Source organism: Priceomyces carsonii (assembly GCF_900007245.1).
Source record: "Priceomyces carsonii strain CBS4050 genome assembly, scaffold: Debaryomyces_carsonii_scaffold_5, whole genome shotgun sequence".
NCBI lineage: Eukaryota > Fungi > Ascomycota > Pichiomycetes > Serinales > Debaryomycetaceae > Priceomyces > Priceomyces carsonii.
Window position 1 is genome coordinate 283,345 of NW_026946678.1, and position 19,173 is coordinate 302,517.

The 19,173-nt window shown below is 36.7% G+C and overlaps 9 protein-coding genes across 9 annotated transcripts; 7 read left to right on the forward strand and 2 right to left on the reverse strand.

Annotated features, from left to right (window-relative positions):
- Nucleotides 1-24: 24 nt before the first annotated feature.
- PRE8 (proteasome core particle subunit alpha 2) lies at nucleotides 25-830 on the forward strand (the record flags this gene model as incomplete). The annotated part of the gene is made up of 2 exons (XM_062954453.1): nucleotides 25-68; nucleotides 122-830. The coding sequence occupies 2 exons, from the start codon at nucleotides 25-27 to the stop codon at nucleotides 828-830; spliced, it is 753 nt and encodes a 250-aa protein (XP_062811155.1).
- A 362-nt stretch (nucleotides 831-1,192) lies between these two features.
- On the forward strand, nucleotides 1,193-3,799 carry PRCAT00004459001 (uncharacterized protein; the record flags this gene model as incomplete). The annotated part of the gene is made up of 1 exon (XM_062954456.1): nucleotides 1,193-3,799. The coding sequence occupies one exon, from the start codon at nucleotides 1,193-1,195 to the stop codon at nucleotides 3,797-3,799; it is 2,607 nt and encodes an 868-aa protein (XP_062811156.1).
- Nucleotides 3,800-3,857: 58 nt separating this feature from the next.
- ALO1 (D-arabinono-1,4-lactone oxidase) lies at nucleotides 3,858-5,534 on the reverse strand (the record flags this gene model as incomplete). Its single annotated transcript, XM_062954457.1, has 1 exon — nucleotides 3,858-5,534. The coding sequence occupies one exon, from the start codon at nucleotides 5,532-5,534 to the stop codon at nucleotides 3,858-3,860; it is 1,677 nt and encodes a 558-aa protein (XP_062811157.1).
- Nucleotides 5,535-6,276: 742 nt separating this feature from the next.
- ERG13 (hydroxymethylglutaryl-CoA synthase) lies at nucleotides 6,277-7,617 on the forward strand (the record flags this gene model as incomplete). Its single annotated transcript, XM_062954458.1, has 1 exon — nucleotides 6,277-7,617. One exon carries the CDS (start codon nucleotides 6,277-6,279, stop codon nucleotides 7,615-7,617), a length of 1,341 nt encoding a protein of 446 aa, XP_062811158.1.
- A 35-nt stretch (nucleotides 7,618-7,652) lies between these two features.
- Nucleotides 7,653-8,561, reverse strand: PRCAT00004462001 (uncharacterized protein; the record flags this gene model as incomplete). Its single annotated transcript, XM_062954459.1, has 1 exon — nucleotides 7,653-8,561. The coding sequence occupies one exon, from the start codon at nucleotides 8,559-8,561 to the stop codon at nucleotides 7,653-7,655; it is 909 nt and encodes a 302-aa protein (XP_062811159.1).
- A 616-nt stretch (nucleotides 8,562-9,177) lies between these two features.
- PRCAT00004463001 (uncharacterized protein) lies at nucleotides 9,178-11,502 on the forward strand (the record flags this gene model as incomplete). The annotated part of the gene is made up of 1 exon (XM_062954460.1): nucleotides 9,178-11,502. The coding sequence occupies one exon, from the start codon at nucleotides 9,178-9,180 to the stop codon at nucleotides 11,500-11,502; it is 2,325 nt and encodes a 774-aa protein (XP_062811160.1).
- Nucleotides 11,503-11,883: 381 nt separating this feature from the next.
- Nucleotides 11,884-13,370, forward strand: TUB1 (alpha-tubulin; the record flags this gene model as incomplete). Its single annotated transcript, XM_062954461.1, has 2 exons — nucleotides 11,884-11,908; nucleotides 12,049-13,370. The coding sequence occupies 2 exons, from the start codon at nucleotides 11,884-11,886 to the stop codon at nucleotides 13,368-13,370; spliced, it is 1,347 nt and encodes a 448-aa protein (XP_062811161.1).
- A 307-nt stretch (nucleotides 13,371-13,677) lies between these two features.
- Nucleotides 13,678-14,592, forward strand: PRCAT00004466001 (cytochrome-b5 reductase; the record flags this gene model as incomplete). The annotated part of the gene is made up of 1 exon (XM_062954462.1): nucleotides 13,678-14,592. The coding sequence occupies one exon, from the start codon at nucleotides 13,678-13,680 to the stop codon at nucleotides 14,590-14,592; it is 915 nt and encodes a 304-aa protein (XP_062811162.1).
- A 2,619-nt stretch (nucleotides 14,593-17,211) lies between these two features.
- Nucleotides 17,212-18,960, forward strand: PRCAT00004467001 (amino acid permease; the record flags this gene model as incomplete). Its single annotated transcript, XM_062954463.1, has 1 exon — nucleotides 17,212-18,960. One exon carries the CDS (start codon nucleotides 17,212-17,214, stop codon nucleotides 18,958-18,960), a length of 1,749 nt encoding a protein of 582 aa, XP_062811163.1.
- Between the last annotated feature and the right edge of the window lie 213 nt (nucleotides 18,961-19,173).

Sequence of the window (19,173 nt, forward strand, 5' to 3'; positions counted from 1 at the left end):
TTTCAAGTTGATTAAGAGTTAATAATGGCTGATAGATACTCATTTTCTTTGACAACTTTTTCTCCAAGGTAGGTAAACTCTAATTTGAATTAAATGTATAATCGATACTAACAATATTTAGTGGAAAATTGGTACAAATTGAGTATGCATTGAATATAGTGAAACAGGGAGTGACCACCATTGGAATTAAATCTGCGAATGGCGTGGTACTTGCCACTGAACGTAAATTTAATTCTCCTTTGCTCAAAAGTGATTCAAATAGAAAGGTTGAACTAATTACTCCAGATATTGGAATGTCATATTCAGGGATGGGACCAGACTTCAGGGTACTTGTTGATAAGGCACGCAAGTTGGCGCATACAAATTACAAGAGGATTTATAATGAATATCCGCCAGTCAAGATATTAGTACAGGAGATTGCCAAAACTATGCAAGAATCGACTCAGTCCGGTGGTGTAAGACCGTTTGGTGTTTCATTATTGGTAGGTGGATATGATCATCATTCCGGATCGTTTCAATTGTATCAAGTGGATCCATCGGGAAGTTATTTTCCTTGGAAAGCTACTGCAATTGGCAAGACCTCAAATTCTGCTAAGACGTTTTTAGAAAAAAGATGGAATGAAAATTTGGAATTAGAGGATGCAATTCATGTTGCTCTCTTAGCATTAAAAGAATCTGTGGATGGCGAGCTCACTGGAGAAAATTTGGATATTGCTATTGTTAGCGATCCTCAGGAGCAATTACTTGGCTTCAAGGGGACTCTGGTAGAGGGTCCTAGATACAGAAATTTGTCTCCTGAAGAAATCAATGATAGATTAGAGGCTTTGTAGTAATGTCTTTTAATATACAAGTTCTCGACAAGTTCTCTGGGTCAATTTACTTGGCCATAAATTCTACTCTTAACTTCCCTCGTAGTCTACACGATGTGAGAAATTTAGACTAGATCTTCATAAACTATACTCTAAAATCCATTTCCACAATCCCAATTACATGATATTGAAAGAGAGTCGCATGTATGACCTCAAAAATTTCTCAGTTTTGACAAGAAATCATTTTGATAGAGAGCTAAGTTCCATTTATTTAATTTTTTTTTTTTTCTCAGTCTTTTTTTTTTTAAAGATCTGCTCATCTCTTAAAAGCTTGCAAAAAGTAGCAATAGTAATCGTTGTGTATTCATTCTATCGGTTACGAAATGGCTCGAAAAAGTCATAACAAGACGAGGAAAAGAAGCTCCAATAAAGTTTTGAATGCTCTTCAAATTGCTGAAAGACAGGAGAACTTATCAGGCTCAGATGAAGGTAATGAGTCTGATGAAATGAATTACCATGATGGTATAATGGATGCAAGAAAGCTTCTAAACGAAGATAAAGATAGTGATGAAGAACTTGAGGATGAAGAGTTGGATTCAGATGGGGCTCTTGGTTCTGATGATGACTATGATATCTTAAATTCAAAATTTTCTCAAACTATCAGAGACAAAAAGAAGAGACAAATTTTGAAGAGTAAGAAAGGATATTCAGGTGATCTAGAATCTAGTGATGATGAAGCGGGATATTCAAGCATTGATGAAAATCAGTTGGTGACATTGTCGGAAGTATGGGATTTGGATGACAAGGATCTTGAAGACTCCTCGGAAGATAATGGCAAAGATATAAAGTTAACGGATAATTTAGGGATTGTATCGCTGGATGATGAAGAGGGCTCGACTACTGAATCTCTGGAGGCTTCTGATAAGGAGGAAGATATATTTGGAAGTTCTGAAGACAACGAAAATGATGTCGACTTAAGCAATACCTTGTCTTATGTACAATCAAGTTTGAAGAAACCTTCCAAAGAAATGAAAAGACTAGTTAACGAAACCACAGCAGAGAATGAATACAGTTTACCCACACGGGGTGAGAAGCTATCAGTGAATGACATGTTATCCGCAGCTGATGATGCGGTATCCAAGGACTCGATTTTATTAACTTCACATCCTGAAAATGGCAAATCCAAAGCACTTGCTACTCCATTACCGAAAAGAATTCAAGAAAGACATGATAGAAAAGAAGCTTATGAGTTAGCAAAATCTGAAATAAGCAAATGGGATGAAACAGTTCAAGCAAATAGAAGAGCTGAAGTTTTAAAGTTCCCCATGAACCCGACTCCTCAACATGGTGACGCTGCACTAACTTTCAGGTCTAACAATGATGCCACGACCCAATTAGAAAAGAAGATCCATGAGGTCTTGAAAGATTCGGCCCTTGTAGATGATAGCAAAGAAGCTACTTTTGAAGAAATAGCTATTGCAAAAATGACACCTGATGAAATTAAAAAACGTACTCATGAATTAAGGTTAATGAGGGAGTTGATGTTTCGGGATGAGAAAAGAGCTAAAAGAATTAAGAAAATTAAATCAAAGCAGTATCATAAAATTAAGAAAAAGGAGAGGTTAAGAAATCAAGAGTTAGTTGAAGGGGATGAAAGTGATCCCGAAGATCATGATATGAAAAGAGCTCAGGAGAGAATGGCATTGCGCCACAAGACACAGAGTCAATGGGCGAAGTCAATGATAAAAAGCGGGTTGTCAAAAGATGTTGCCAACAGGTCTGATCTTGAAGAAATGTTGAGAAATGGTGAAAGACTCAGAGCAAAACAGTTAGGCTACACGGAAGGTGAGCAAAGTGATGAGGATATATCGGACGTCGAGAACGAGATTTTTAAGGATGATAGTAAGACAGATGAAATAGAGAGCAAAAAGTTGGGGAGAGGAGTCTTAGCGATGGATTTTATGAAGAATGCTGCTGAAAATAATAGGCGAGACAATTTGAACGAAATTGAAAAATTTAAACGTTCTAATGATGAAAACGGGCTTAAAGAAGTTCCAAATTCAGTAAACGTTATAAGAAATCAAGGGAGAAGGGTTTATGAGCCCATCGCATCATCCATGAAAGATGACATGATAAATGTAAATAATGAGATTTCAGAGGAAATTAAAATTGACGAATCCAAGAATCTTGACCATAAATTGGCCCTGAAATTCAAAAGTTCAGAAGTTACTAAGGAACAAGATGTAAGGTTTCAACAAAAGCCACATGTTCAAGTTGAGGAGAAAGTTGACGAGGTTGAACACACTGAACAACATAATCCTTGGTTAACAGAAAGTGATCTTAATACCCAAAAATCCAGTAAAGTTTCTATAGTTGACAAATCGTCTTCTAAGTTGTCAAAATCTGCAGCAAAAATTGCTAAAGCTTTAAAGAAGTCTGCACCCAAGCAAAAGGAAATTTCAATAGACATGAATGAAACTTTGAAAGTGATAGATCAATATGGGAGTGAATCTGAAAATGAAGACTCGTCTAACGTCGTGCAGTTTAAACAGAAGGACTTGATCAAAGAAGCATTTGCAGGGGATGACGTTATTCAAGAATTCGAAAGAGAGAAAAAAAGGACTATCCGAGAAGAGGACAATAGAGAGGAAGATCTTACTTTGCCAGGTTGGGGTGACTGGCATGGCTCTGGCAAGCAAAAAAAGAGAAAGGTGGTTCGAAAAATAAATGGTGTAGTCGAAAAAGATAAAAGAAGAGACAAGAACTTGAAGGGTGTAATAATTAACGAAAAAGTTAATAAGAAAAACTTGAAATATCAATCTAGTGCCGTTCCATTTCCCTTCGAACATAAAGAACAATTCGAGAGATCTTTAAGAATGCCAATTGGTCAAGAATGGACTTCAAGAGAGAGCCACCAAAAGTTAACAATGCCTAGAGTAATCACCAAGCAAGGTACTGTAATAAATCCACTTAAAGCTCCTTTCAAATGAGAAAAGTCTTAATTATAGCTATATATCTAGATAACTAAAAACATGTTTCCTTAATTCTTTAGTCAAGTAAGAGCCCGTTTCTTATCAACCAATTTTTTCCACTCAAGAAGACTCCATCAGGATCCATCTCTTTTCTAATTCTATTAAATTTATTCAAATTACTTCCAAACCATTTCTTCATAACAGGATCAAAACCAAGCATAGCGTACGACTTCTTGCCGCCGAACCGCAATTGTGATTTTAAATCATCTTCTGAATCTTGAGACCCATCTAGTCCTATGAAATTCTTTGCCCAATGAGGCTTTCCTTCTGCTTGAAGTAAGATATGTTCAAATGAATGGAACCATTTCGAAGTATCAACATGTGTTCCAAAAGGACGATACATCGTCGCATTTATGAATAAGGTTAAATTATCCGTTGTCACATTGGTCATATCTAGTCCAGGATATTTTAAACCTTGAGGTGAGTTGTCCAAATAAGGACGAAGATTATTCCCAGGAATAGGTCCAGGGCTCAATCTAGTCCTGGTTGCCAACCATGATTCGGGAGGAAATATACTTTCTTCACCAGTCTCATCGGACTTGAAAGCAACATCTGAATAAGTTACGTTAGAACACCTGACTTCAATTGGAGCATGAACAAAGAATTCGCCCGACTTGGCAGCGTTTTGAATACATTCATTCAATTGGCGCAAGACAGAAGTACCCTTGTTCAACGGGCAAGCCCATTCATCCACAAATTGACTAAACAAGCAGTCCATATTTAAAGCCTCTACTGAATTCTGTACCGCGATATTACCCTTTCCTAAAGTTTCCACAATTCCATATTGCTGTTTAAACACAAATTTCTCAACAAAAGGAGTTAGTCTTGGAATTATATGGACCGAAATCCATAGCAAGCTTTGATAAAAGAATCTTCCTAGGGTGGTACCATACCAAGATGGTGGTGGGTCTGATAAAGGCTCATCAGATTTAGCTGCCCTCCAACAGACGCAATTTTGTGAATAAGGAAACCACCAGATCCTTATAAACTCTGAATCTAACCAGATGCTATCCCACTGAGCTAAAAGCGTGTCAAACCTGATAATTTCCTGCTTCGATTTTATAGTATACCTAGGACAAGTTCTGATAGTAACTTGAGTGATTATACCTACCTTCCCTAATGATAATAGAGCAGCTCTAAACAAATCTGGCTTTTCAATAGAAGAACAATCTATGATTTCACCCAGGGAATTCATTATTTTGATTGACACAACTTGCTGAGATACTAAACCATGATATTGTGAAGACCCATGAGTGCCAGTTGAAATTAAGCCTGCGATGGATTGATCTGATATTGAACCAAGGTTTTGGATTGCCAATTGATTCTCCTTCAAGTATTCGTTTAGCTGAAATATCCTACAGCCTGCTTCTACAGTTAAATCAACAAACTTTACTTCGTTTTTCTTCTCACCATCGAGACTTGGTCCATATACCTCTTTTTCCTCTAACACTCTATCGAAATTGTCTAAATTACAGAGCCACTCATTTGTCATCGTCAAATCGCTTGGTGAATGACCAGAGCCGACTGTCATTATCGTCTTCCTATTTATCCTTGCTTGGTTTACTAGCTCCCTTATTTCCTCAACGTTGGAAGGCTGGAAAATTGCCTGCGGCATGCAATAAAATGTGCCTGCCCATGTCTTATGGAAGAACTTTTTAGCAGCGAACGGCTTAATGCTGCTTGGTATGTCCATTTATCTTTTCTAATGTATAGTGAACTATTGAAATTAGAGGCAAGTTTGAATCTTGGGGGTGAATTATATACGCTATCCGATTTGTAATTAATCCGGAGCGCTGTCAATGTGAACTTCCGTTTCGGTCTGTAGCCGCATTTTCTTTTGTCAAAGCACTAAACTGCAATATTACTACAACTTTGATCTTGTCACAATAGAAAAAAACAAGGAAAAAATATATACCTTTACTATGTCAAGAACAATCCTCTTTTATGGCGTCTTTCGATCTTTCTCTGTTATCTATATATATTAGTGGGGAAGCATGTTCCTCGGCTGTTCTTTCGTTGTATAATATTAGCAAGAATTCCTGCTTTTGTCTCGATCGCACGATCAGAAATGCTTTTTGTGACCCGCACGATCGTATACATCACTTTTGTGAGCGCATGTCTCTCGTCGTTTAGACTTCACTATAAAACAGTAAGAGAATGGCTGCACAAGTGCTGCCATTTTGTAATCATCAATTAGTTAGAGCGTTGTAATTTGACAATTGGTTGAAGTGACTTCTACTAAAAGGTTAAAGTTTTTCGTTGCATATACTCTTTTTTTAGAGAGTTCTATTCCCTAAGATTATACGAGACTGTTCTCCAGAAAGTGTACGGCAGATATCGATCTCGACAGTTTTACGAGTAAATACACATTCGTAGCGAGTTACTTTTTTTTTCAACAAGGAAGTTTTAGATACACATTGAAGAACAAATAGAAAATGACAGCCTCTAACATTGGTATTAAGGGTATTGAAGTATATATCCCCTCACAAGCGGTTAATCAAGCTGAATTAGAAAAATTTGATGGTATTCCAGCTGGCAAGTACACTATTGGTTTGGGTCAAACTAATATGTCCTTCGTGAATGACAGAGAAGACATTTACTCTATGTCATTAACAGTCTTATCAAAATTAATCAAAAATTATGATATCGACACTTCAAAGATTGGTAGGTTAGAAGTAGGAACCGAAACTTTGTTAGACAAGTCGAAGTCCGTTAAATCTGTTTTAATGCAATTATTTGGCGAAAACACTGATATTGAAGGTGTTGACACTGTTAATGCTTGTTACGGTGGAACTTCTGCTATAATCAATGCAGTAAACTGGATAGAGTCAAGCTCTTGGGACGGAAGAGATGCTATTGTTGTATGCGGTGATATTGCTATTTATTCGAAAGGTGCAGCAAGGCCCACAGGCGGTGCTGGTTCAGTAGCCTTATTAATTGGTCCTGATGCACCTATCGTTTTTGACACTACCAGAGGTTCATTCATGGAACACGCCTATGATTTCTACAAACCAGATTTTACATCAGAATATCCTGTTGTTGATGGTCAATTTTCTTTATCGTGTTATGTCAAGGCTCTTGATAATTGTTACAAGCATTATTCCAAAAAAGTCCGTGACGATGGTAAAACAGTTGGAGTTTATGATCACTTTGACTATAATGCTTTCCATGTTCCCACTTGTAAATTGGTTACTAAATCCTACGCTAGATTGTTATACAATGATTTTAAGTCTAATCCTGAGAATTTTGATGGCTTGATTGACAAGGAAGTTGCTGCATCAATCAACTCTTTGACCTACGAACAAACGTTGACCGACAGAGTTGTTGAGAAAACATTCCTTGGATTGGCAAAAGAGCAAACAGCGATTAGAGTTGCGCCAGCATTAAAGGTTCCTACCAACACGGGAAATATGTATACAGCCTCTGCTTGGGCCTCGTTGTCTTCAATTTTGTACTTCATCGGTTCAGAAAAGTTGCAAAACAAAAGGATTGGTATTTTTTCCTACGGTTCCGGTTTGGCATCTACATTGTTATCTGTCGTGGTAAGGGATGATATTTCTAATATTTGTAAATCTTTGGACTTTGATACTAAATTGGGAAGCGGGCGTAAAATCAAGACACCGGAGCAATATCTCGAAGCTATTGATTTAAGAGAAAAGATTCATTTGCAAAAATCTTTTGAACCATCTGGTTCCATCGATGAATTGGCAACAGGCACTTACTACCTCGAATCTATTGATGACAAGTATAGAAGAAAATACGCAATAAAATCATAAGTCAATGCGCCTAATTAATAACAGGAGTAACCTCTTCACTTTTTATATGTCAATGAAACATTGTGCTTCGTTATTAATTTGAGCCTCTCCATCTCTGACTGCGTAAGAGATCTGTGATTAATTTCAAATATTTCACTTAACTCTTTTGGTAGATAATTTGGGTCAATATTCTTGACTAGAGATTTGTGTCTCAAAAGTAGCTTAAGGTATGACAACTTTTTGCGCGGAAAATCGATATATAATCCATCATTGCTTAAGTAGTATGAATTATCAACAAAATGAACATCTCTCTCATTACCATTGCTACCTCTATCTTTCGGAACAGGTGCAGTACATTGAACTTGAAGTGCTAGATCGCTAAGTGATGTAGTTGTCCCTAAGTTAATTTTATTTGCTGTTACCAAAGAGCTGGTGTTTTTGAAGCTATCAAAGTGCATGTCTTCTTTGGCCCGCAGTCGAAACCATTTTTTTTTTGACTTTTTAGATTCTTGTTCTCTGAGCTTCGAAATTAAAGCTCTCTCTGATTGTCTATACGTGTCAATCATTTTGGTTCTGTTCTCAAGTAGACTGCACCTTACCGAATGTCTAGCCTTTTCAAAATCATCTTTGAAATCTTCCACATAATATCCATATGAAATATTTCTGAAATCCTTTTCACAAGTCAACCCGCTTTTCTTCATTTCTGCATCTGCTTGATTAAGCAGTATGGTCTGAGTATTAATAAGAAGATCTCGTGGTTCTTCGTATTTGTTCTGCGTGTTAATTCTCATTTTCGCAACAGTAGAGGTAGAAAATTGCAGCAATGTTTCGCAGTCTTCCGGTTCAAGCATATTCGTTGAAAGTATTATCTGCCGCTCCAGACAAGTGAAGTTACTTTGCCATTCTCCTTTATCTATCTCACCTGGTTTTTCGCTCAACATGTGCTTAACTTTAATTTGAATCATAATGAAATACTCTTTATTTTATACAGCTTAATTTTTTTGCTATGTCAAAAATTATCCTACTTCCGTGGTCGAGCATTCCTCGGAAGATGAAGAAAATCCCATTATGCATTGGTTCTGCTTCTCATCGCAGCCGAATAGCTCTTCATTTAGCTGAAAGAGCTTTAAGTACGTGGGAGCACAGCAGATAAATAATACCCTATTAAATCTGGAATTCCTAATGTAATGTAGCCGTGTAAGGTTGCTTTTTGTTAGTAGACTTTTGCAATCTATCCGTCAGTTGAAAATAGTGTACATATGCGGCATATCGAAATAGAGTTCGAGGCATGGCCACTTATAGGAGTCATCAGAGATACAATAATAAGTGAGTAATAGATAACCCTAAAACTCCAGCAATCAATGGTCTTCACTATATTACGCCATGTGATCGACTTTTCGTAGAAAGGTGGCTCTAGAGCGGTCAGTTTTTTGAACACGTGAAACATAAATACATGCATCTCACTTGCTTGCTGCGACCATATATATATGACCAGATCACTTGGATCCTATTCTTTTGAAAATTAAAGAAAGAAGTGAAAAGTATTAACCTCAGGAATTGAATTTGTAACTAGGATCTCTAATGATATTTGCTAGATCTATTTTCTTGACCCTGGTCATCTTAATGACCATTAACTCGGTCGCTGCAAATTATTTAACATCTTGGACTCCTTCAGATCTAAAAGACTTTTTGAAAGATCGTAAGGTTGCGATTGAAGATTCATTATCACAATCAGAATTGGTCAAATTGGCTGAGAAAGAGTATCAAAAGTTAGTAAACTATGACAAAGGTACTGTGGGGCTCGCAGATAGCGATCAACAAAATGTTTTGAAATTAGCAACCAATCCAGACACAAATTTGGTTGATTATTTTCCGTATCGCAGCTGGGACTATCTCTTCCACGATCAAAGTAACTACCAAAGAGTCAAAGATTGGGTCTTTGATTCCTGGTCAAAAGATTCCTTGAAGGAATTTTTGAAGTCACAGGGCAAGAAAGTTAGCGGTCTGGTTCCGAAATCCAAATTGATTGAACTTGCTAAGTCAAAATACGATGATGCTGCAAAATCATTTAAGGCATCTGGAAACTATCCTGGTGACTGGCTCTATAGCTCGTGGTCAGTAGATGATTTGAAAGAATGGTTAAAAAAATTTCATATCCCATTTGAAGATACACTGAATAAGGAGACCTTATTGGAACTTGTTAAGCACAATAACTTCGCTGCCTCCAATTCAGTTTCAGATTCCAAAAATGCTTTATTAGATTCATTAAACTTGGAGGGTTCTTCCATTTTTGATTCAAAGGGTAGGATTCAAGATTCTTTCTATGATTCCTGGACTTATTCTCAACTAAAAGAATGGCTAGGGCTTAATGATCTAGTCAAGCCTGATATTTCGCTGGACACCTTTAGCCCTCAAAAATTGAAGAAACTTATCAAGGCTCATGAGAAGTATTTAGTTGACGATATAAAACATTGGGTTGATGAGAAAGGGAAAAAAATCAGCCCTGTTATTTCAAAAAAACCTTTTAGGTCATCAGAGGATAATATAATCAATGATACCTTTTTTGTTGGGATTCAAAAGTGGTCCAAAGACAGATTGAAAGATTTTTTGAATGCTAGAGATATCAAATTTTCCCCACTTGCGACTAAGGATCAATTAGTTGCCTTAGTTAAGAAGAATAGCAAGCTCCCTGTCAAAAAGGAGTCAATTGATGGTCTCTTTGATGGCTTGTCAACCGAGTCAATCAAAAACTGGTTAGTGGAACAAGGTCAAACTATTGACGGTGGAAGGAAAGAACTTCTAGAGACTTTTTACGCCTATATTCAGAAAAAACCGGAAAGTCTTGTAGATTACAAGATTAAGCTATACGAACCGAAGGAGGAAGATTTTGAGAAGTGGCTTAAGGCCAGTCTTGAAAAAAAGGGTGCAAAAGTTAGCGATGTCACAAGTGATAATTTTCTGAAAATATTTTCCGCAGCTAAGCAATATTATTCAGCAGCATCTGACAAGTTGTCAGAGGCTAAGCTTTATACTGATGATGCCTTGAATGATATTCAGGAAAGCTCTTACGAGTATTCGCAAAACTTACTTGAAAATTCCAAGAAGAAACTGGTAAAGGTCTCTGATATCACTGAAAACATCAAAAGCGAAGCAGCCAAGCACGTCAAAATCTTGCTGGAGAAAATTAATCGGGAACGATTAGCACATTCTTCGAAGGTGAATGAAATATTTTCGTTTATTCGAAGCTACTATACTTCTGCATTCAACACCCTCTATGCTTTCTTTTTCAAGAAAAATCATATATCGGGCTTATTTGAAGACACATACTCTAAAGGAAAAGATTATGTATCAGCGGCTGGTGAATCGGCTGAAAGTATCCAAAATGGCTATCAGTCTTATGCAAGTGATGTCTCAAGACAAGCAGCGAAATCGATTGATAAGACGTACAGCAAAATCGAGCCGAAGGCACAACTGGCATATTCTGCTGCACAAAATGCTTACGATGATTACGGTGCTGCCGTTGACTCTAAGCTAAAAGACGCGTATGGCTCTGCTTCGCACCTTGCACAAGACGTAGGAGATAAGGCTGCTGAGACATATGATCAATCTAAAGAAGCTGCCACGCAGTACTGGAACAGTCTACTTGATATATACTCAGGATCAGAATTGAGAGCTTACTTACAGTCTTTTGGTTTCAGCTATCCATTTTTGAATACTCTTAATCGTTATCAATTATCAAAACTTGCGCAAAACCAAGTCACTCTTCTTTATGGAAGTCCGAAAACAAAATGGGATAAAAGTATTGCTGATATCTTGTCTGACACTTCTACTTCCTTCCAAGAAGCTGTTGGTCTTAAAAGGAGAAAAACAAGCTGGGAAAAGGTGAAGGATTACTTTACATTTTAACTAATTATTAGGGCTATCCAGCAAAGAGCGATTACTTGTATTGCAAGCCGCTCTATATAGTTTTATGGTAGTTATCAAATTTGTCTTCTTTCTGTAACGCGACATACTTCCATATAAGGAAGTCTAGCGGAAATGTTTTGAATTTATTCGAATTAGGAAATAAAAATATGTAGCGGTAAATAACAAATGATATCAATTTTTTGTGAGGTAAACAACCGTCAAAAAATCAAATCTTCCTCAGTGTGTTTTTATTTTATCTTAGCTAGATAAATCAAAATATCTGTTTAAAAGTTTTTTAGGGTTATATCGAACTTAGCGTAAGCCTTAAATTTTCTTCAAAGATCTTGAAATACTCTTAGAAGAATTTGAGAAGCAGAAAATATGAGAGAAGTGATTAGTATCAATGGTATGTTTCAAGTTTTTAAAGAAGCTGCTGGCGTATGTGGTCATGTAATACGTGATTAATTTATTTTACTAGATCAAGATACCCATATTGAAGTGCTGGAAGTGATTTTGATTGAAAGAAAAATACTAACTACAATATAGTTGGACAAGCAGGGTGTCAGATTGGGAATGCTTGTTGGGAGTTATATTCACAGGAACATGGAATCAGGCCAGATGGTTATTTACAAGAGGGTTTAGATAGACCAAAAGGAGGAGAGGAAGGCTTTTCAACCTTCTTCAGTGAAACGGGATCTGGTAAATATGTTCCTAGGGCTCTTTATGTCGACTTAGAACCAAATGTTATTGACGAAGTTCGTACTGGAGCATACAGGGATTTGTTTCATCCCGAACAATTAATAGCAGGTAAAGAAGATGCTGCAAACAATTATGCTAGGGGCCACTACACTGTTGGAAGAGAAATTTTAGATGATGTTTTGGATAGAATTAGAAGAATGTCTGATCAATGTGATGGGTTACAAGGGTTCTTGTTCACTCATTCACTTGGAGGTGGTACAGGATCTGGGTTGGGCTCCTTGTTATTGGAGCAATTATCAATCGATTACGGAAAAAAATCAAAGTTGGAGTTTGCTGTTTATCCGGCTCCTCAGGTTTCAACTTCGGTCGTTGAACCATACAACACTGTTTTGACCACGCATACTACTTTAGAACATGCAGACTGTACCTTTATGGTGGACAATGAAGCTATTTATGATATGTGTCGTAGAAACTTGGATATTGGAAGGCCAAACTTCAATTCATTGAATAGTTTGATTGCTCAAGTTGTTTCTTCTGTTACCGCCTCGCTCAGATTCGATGGATCATTGAACGTAGATCTTAATGAATTTCAAACTAACTTAGTTCCCTATCCAAGAATCCACTTCCCATTGGTTTCTTATGCACCTGTGTTCTCGAAAAACAGAGCTAACCATGAATCGAACTCAGTTTCAGAAATTACTGCTTCCTGCTTTGAGCCAGGAAATCAAATGGTTAAATGTGATCCGAGAACAGGCAAATATATGGCTACTTGTTTATTGTATCGTGGTGATGTGGTCACTAGGGATGTTCAGAATTCCGTTGCTCAAATCAAAGCCAAGAAGACCGTTCAAATGGTTGACTGGTGTCCTACGGGATTTAAAATTGGCATTTGTTATCAACCACCTACTGCTATCCAAGGTTCAGAATTAGCATCTGCAAATAGAGCGGTTTGTATGTTGTCTAACACGACTGCTATTGCTGAAGCTTGGAGAAGGATTGATAGGAAATTTGATTTAATGTATTCAAAGAGAGCCTTTGTCCACTGGTATGTTGGTGAAGGAATGGAAGAAGGTGAATTTACAGAGGCTAGAGAAGATTTGGCTGCACTAGAGAGAGACTACATCGAAGTTGGTACAGATTCCTTCCCAGAAGAAGAAGAAGAGTATTAAACTAGCACCACTAACGCCTAATCCAAATCTTCTCTATAGTTCTTTAATACCCTAATTGTTATTTTGTCAGTTTTTAGTTGTTGATTTGTGTTTACCGATGTCTTTATCACGGCTCACACTGATTATGTATATATAAATATATAATCTCTATAGGTAAAGCCTATTTTTTTGTATCCGCTAGTAAGTGCAATAATAGTCACTATTATGTTGGAATATTTGTTGTTACGTGTGCTTACCACTCTGCAAGACTCAAATTTTCACAGTTTTAATGAAGTGTACAAGGGAAGTATATCAAGGTAATTTAAAGATGGAAGATAAGCGTGCTTTGTTGGAAAAGCCTCTTCATGGCATATATATCCCAATATTTCTTATCATTTTTGGAACTTCTATACTTAACTACGAGTATTTACCGTATAGTATAGCATTCATAGTATTGATTTGCTCAATTAACTTTTACAGTGCTTATAGTAGAAGATCGTCATTAGACTACACTAAATGGAATGATTTTGAGTTGATTGATAAAACTGTCATCTCTAGAAATTCAGCAATCTATCGATTCAAGTTGAACAATGAAGAGGAGGTTTTAGATATTCCAACTGGTCACCATCTAGCATGCTGTTTTTTGATTGATGGAAAAGATGAAATAAGGTATTATTCTCCTATTTCAAATAAGTTTGATGCTGGTTTTTTCGACATTTTGGTTAAATCCTATCCGAATGGGACTGTTTCAAGGAAGTTTGCCGAGTTGAGAGAGGGTCAAACTGTTAAGTTTAGAGGGCCAGTGGGAAGATTGCAGTATAAAACCAATATGGCAGGAGAAATTGGTTTGATTGCCGGTGGCTCGGGTATCACACCTTTATTGCAAGTTATAACTCAGATAATAACTACGTCTGAAGACAATACTAAGATTACATTACTTTTTGCTAATGAGACGCTCAACGATATTTTGTTGAAAGGTGAAATAGATGAGATAGCAAGGTCATATCCAGACTTTAATGTTCATTACACTCTAACTTATCCTCCTGAAAATTGGGAAGGAAATACCGGTTATGTGTCTAAAGAAATGATAGAAAAATATATGCCAAAACCTGATCCGAAGAACAGATTATTTATCTGCGGCCCGCCTTTGATGAAAAAATCCTTGATTGAAATTGCGTCTTCCTTAGGGTGGGACAAAGCAGTTATGAAATCTGAACCCGAGGATCAAGTTTTTTGTTTTTAGATTCCTTCGTACCTCATATTAAATGCAAATCATTTCATATGTCTAGTTAGGTTAGAGCTAATAGATATATTTCTGAAACTTCCTCTGTCTCGTTTGATCTTATGACTCTAGCGTGGTATCCATGCTGCTAGCAAAGCCACTATCTTAAATGGTACTCAGATTTACGGAAAATACAATTTAGTTCAATTTTTTCAGATCTTTTGTAATGTCACAGACAGTGAAACGACAACTACAAGTTGTGAAAATGATTAACAGAACCCAATTCATCAACAAGTTCACCATCATACAGTTTACCAAGAACAGGTCAAAAATGTCTTTAAGCTACAGTAACAAGTTGGTTTTAGATTTTTGAATGAATTTAAATTCGAATGAATGGTGCAGCTATTAATATTTTCTAAAGTTGCAGTCGTCTAGATATGCCCCCAAGCACGCTTTAGAGAGGCCATTTGAATCTTTAAAGCGAAACACTCGTTGCCTTAGCGTTGGTTTGTAAAATGAAACTAACTGAGTTCCAAACTCAAGGAACAAAACAAATGCGTCGAATAAAATGATAGATGTTAAGTCAATATAATGTTGATCATGATTATGGCTAACTGCCAGGAGACTTACACAACACTTTCATGGGCTTCTCCTATTTACATGTCACTAACAATCAGAACTAGCCTTCTCAGCTGAGCTCATAAAGGATTCTCATCTTAAATTCGGAGCTTTTTCAAGAGAGCCTCATTGTTGATAACTAGCCAGAGACATTTCAGTAAATATGATTAACAGGGGCATCAAAGTCTGAGATTATGGGTTTAATGGAAATATTGAAAGGAAATAATAGATAATCTAAAATCTAAGAAAAAGTCAACTCTCCTAGCCTAGATTAGTAAAAATAATGGAAGTGACTCCAAATAACCAAGCTCCTCAATGGACTCAAAAATTTACTTCTACTTTTTTCACACACGGAATGAAATATAATGAAATTAGTCTTCCTCTGAACTTACAGGTGTGTCATTTCTGTTACTTTTTCTATGAAAACTGTGTAACTAGTAATATGATTTCACGCTAATGTTAGACGATGCAAAACGAAATTTTACAGCTTGAATTCAAGTCATAGAGGCGCATTTTGTAACAAATCCTTAGTAGACCACAGTCTCATGGTACTTGAGTCGAATGATAGATTTGGATTAAAATAAGAGACTCTGCTTACACACCACAACTATAATTCTTGTCTTTTTTTTTTCTTTTCTACGAAAAACCTTAAAAGGCAATTTTTGAGATAAGTAGAGTATCGCAACAAGAAATTCAAATTGACATCCACTATACTATTTCATAAATGAAATGAACTAAAGGTAAGCGAGGACTTTTATTTTTCCCATTTAGTGAAGCTAATATCAATTATTTTTTTTTCAGTGTTTTGTTAGTCTTCCCTTGGAATGCGTGATCTTTTTGTAATATGTAAAGCTTAAGAAACATAGTCCCTCAAATATCATTATCTCATTCCTCTCATGTTAGTTCATGAGTATACTCTATTCGACCATAAAGATATTAAGGATAACTTTTTTTATGTGAAGTTGGTATTTGCATAGCAATTTTGGTATAACAGTCGAGCAAGCTCGTAATAGTGAGCATATGTCACATTTTTATTTCGATGAATAAATTGTACAAAAGAACTACGGCAAATATTCTTTGCAGGATGGATAAGGAAGGAACCATATTGCATTAATGTTGACATGAGAAATTACTTTACATTACTTTTGACTTTATTTTTCCTCGAAGCTTGAAGTGACGTCACTTAAAGAGAAAGATCTACCTAGTAACTGAAATTTGCATTAAACTAATACGTTTCGGAAGGTATTCAGAGCGTCAACTAACTTTGTTCATAGTCTATATTGTACTTCTGAGTCTATCAATCATAGCATCAACATTTGTTAGCACTTGATATATTGATTCTTTAAAAGGAGTTTCAAATTGAAATAGGAAATGGTAGGGAAAAGATTGCTTTATTCTGTTACTATTGTATTATTAATATCAAAGCATTCTTACTGTTAAAAGTATCCTTATCTCTCTGAAATTGGATAAAGAAAGAAGTGAGATTTCCCTTTAAAGAATAGAATACGGAAATGTGGCTTAAAAATTTCGCGATATAGATCCAATAAATAAGACAATAGACGAAAGGTAGCCCGAACAATAGATCTAAGGTTACAAGATAAGAATGCATATAATCTTCATGTGGCTCTAAAGAACGAGGGTGAGGTACACCACATTGTATTGTATCTAGCTCCTCTCCAACGCCAACAAAGGAATCTTTAAATTGTAAAAGAGTGTACTAGTAACCGAGGAGTATTTTGAGGCAAAATGTTGTGTATTTTCATAAGTAAATACTCGTTTCTATCTTTTAGTTTTCGGGCCCCAATATCAAAATGCGCGTGGACCCTGGGCTCGGCATTTGAAAGATAAGCAGACATAATTTGCCACAAAATAGGATTCGGAAGATTTCACGACTAGACAAACGGCATTCTTATCAGTTATCTATCTCGAGTAACAGATTTACAAATAGGGAAGCCAATATAAGTCAAACATGGCCATAGATTTAGATTCAAATTTCGGAAAAAGTAGCACTGGATAGAAAAGATGGTCAAGAAGGAACTTGATTATGTTAATAAATCACCTTCTCAAAATGGTGAGATTAATGTTTATGAAATCGGCGAAAAGGACAATAAGGATTTGAGCTTTTTTGAGAAGCTTACGGACTCTTTTAAGAGATATGATCAAGAGGATTTGGGAATTGATCCTAATTTATCAGATGTAGAAAAGGCAGCAATTGCAACAGCTAATTCGCCATTGAACCGTTCGTTGAAGAATAGACATTTACAAATGATTGCCATTGGTGGTGCTATTGGTACCGGATTGTTCGTTGCCTCCGGCCAGCGTTTGCATACGGGAGGGCCAGCTGGTGTTTTAATAGGTTACTCAGTTGTTGGAACGATGATTTTTGTCACTTGTCAAGCATTAGGGGAGCTTGCTGTAACGTTTCCTGTAGCAGGTGCTTTTGTGACTTATAACACCAGGTTCATAGACCCTTCCTGGGGGTTTGCAATGGCTTGGAATTATGCTATGGGTTGGTTGATTACGATGCCTTTGGAACTAGTTGCTGCTTCTATGACAGTTGCATTTTGGAATCCTTCAGTTAATCCGGCCGCCATTATTGTGATCTTTTATGTTGTTGTTTGTTCCATCAATTTTTTTGGAGCTAGAGGCTATGGTGAGGCTGAATTTGTATTTTCCATTATAAAAGTGGTAGCAGTAATTGGCTTCATCTTCTTTGGGATTATAGTTACTTGTGGTGGTGGTCCAAATCACGAATATCTTGGTGCAAGATACTACTACGATCCAGGTGCTTTCGCTAATGGGTTCAAAGGTGTTTGTTCAGTTTTCGTTTCTGCAGCATTCGCATTCTCGGGGACTGAATTAGCAGGTTTGGCTGCAGCTGAAACTGCAAATCCGAGAAAATCTTTACCAAAAGCTACGAAACAAGTATTCTGGAGAATCACAATATTTTATATAGTCAGCTTGTGTTTGGTTGGATTACTTATTCCTTATAACGATAAAAGATTGTTAGAGGGTAGTTCTTCGGCTGATGCGAAGGCTTCTCCGTTTGTTTTGTCGATCTACGATGCAGGTGTTAAAGGATTACCTTCCGTTATGAACGTTGTTATCTTAATTGCAGTGTTGTCAGTTGGAAACTCTTCTATATTTGGCTCTTCTAGGACTCTTGCAGCATTAGCAGCATGTGGTCAAGCTCCTAAATTATTTGGTTATATTGACAAATCGGGTCGGCCCTTATTTGGTATCATATTTCTGTGCTTGATTGGAGCATTATGTTTTCTAGTGGCCTCAAAGCAAGAAGGAACTGTTTTCGATTGGATGCTGGCATTGTCGGGACTTTCTTCTTTGTTCACTTGGGGATCGATATGCCTTTCACATATACGTTTTAGATGGGCAATGAAGAAACAAGGAAGGGACTTGTCAGAGCTTGGATTCACAGCGCAAACAGGAATTTATGGATCTTACTACGGGTTTGGTTTAATTGTTTTAGTGTTCGCAGCTCAATTTTGGGTAGCCCTTTATCCAATTGGCAGCCTGCCTGATGCCTCAGCCTTCTTTCAAGCATATTTAAGTTTCCCTGTTGTTCTTTTCTTCTATATTTGTCACAAGCTTTGGACAAGAAATTGGAAGTTTTTCATTAATCTTGAAGACATTGATCTTGATACTGGAAGAAGAGAGTTGGATTTGGATTTGTTTAAGCAAGAGCTCGCCGAGGAGAAAGAAAGGATGGCAAGGAAGCCAATGTACTACAGGGTTTGGAATTATTGGTGTTGAAATTAGATATTCCTTTAAGTCAAAGCCATTGAATTGAAATCACTTCTTTCCAAATAGAAGATTGGTCTTCAAAAATATAATTTTATCGTAGTCTATTTGGTTCTAAATATTAAACTTTTTTTTTGCTTTCTCAATGTATATAAATAGAATCTGCAGACTTTTTGACCATAGTCAAAGAGGTTTGTACCTAATACATTGAAATATATTTCCGTA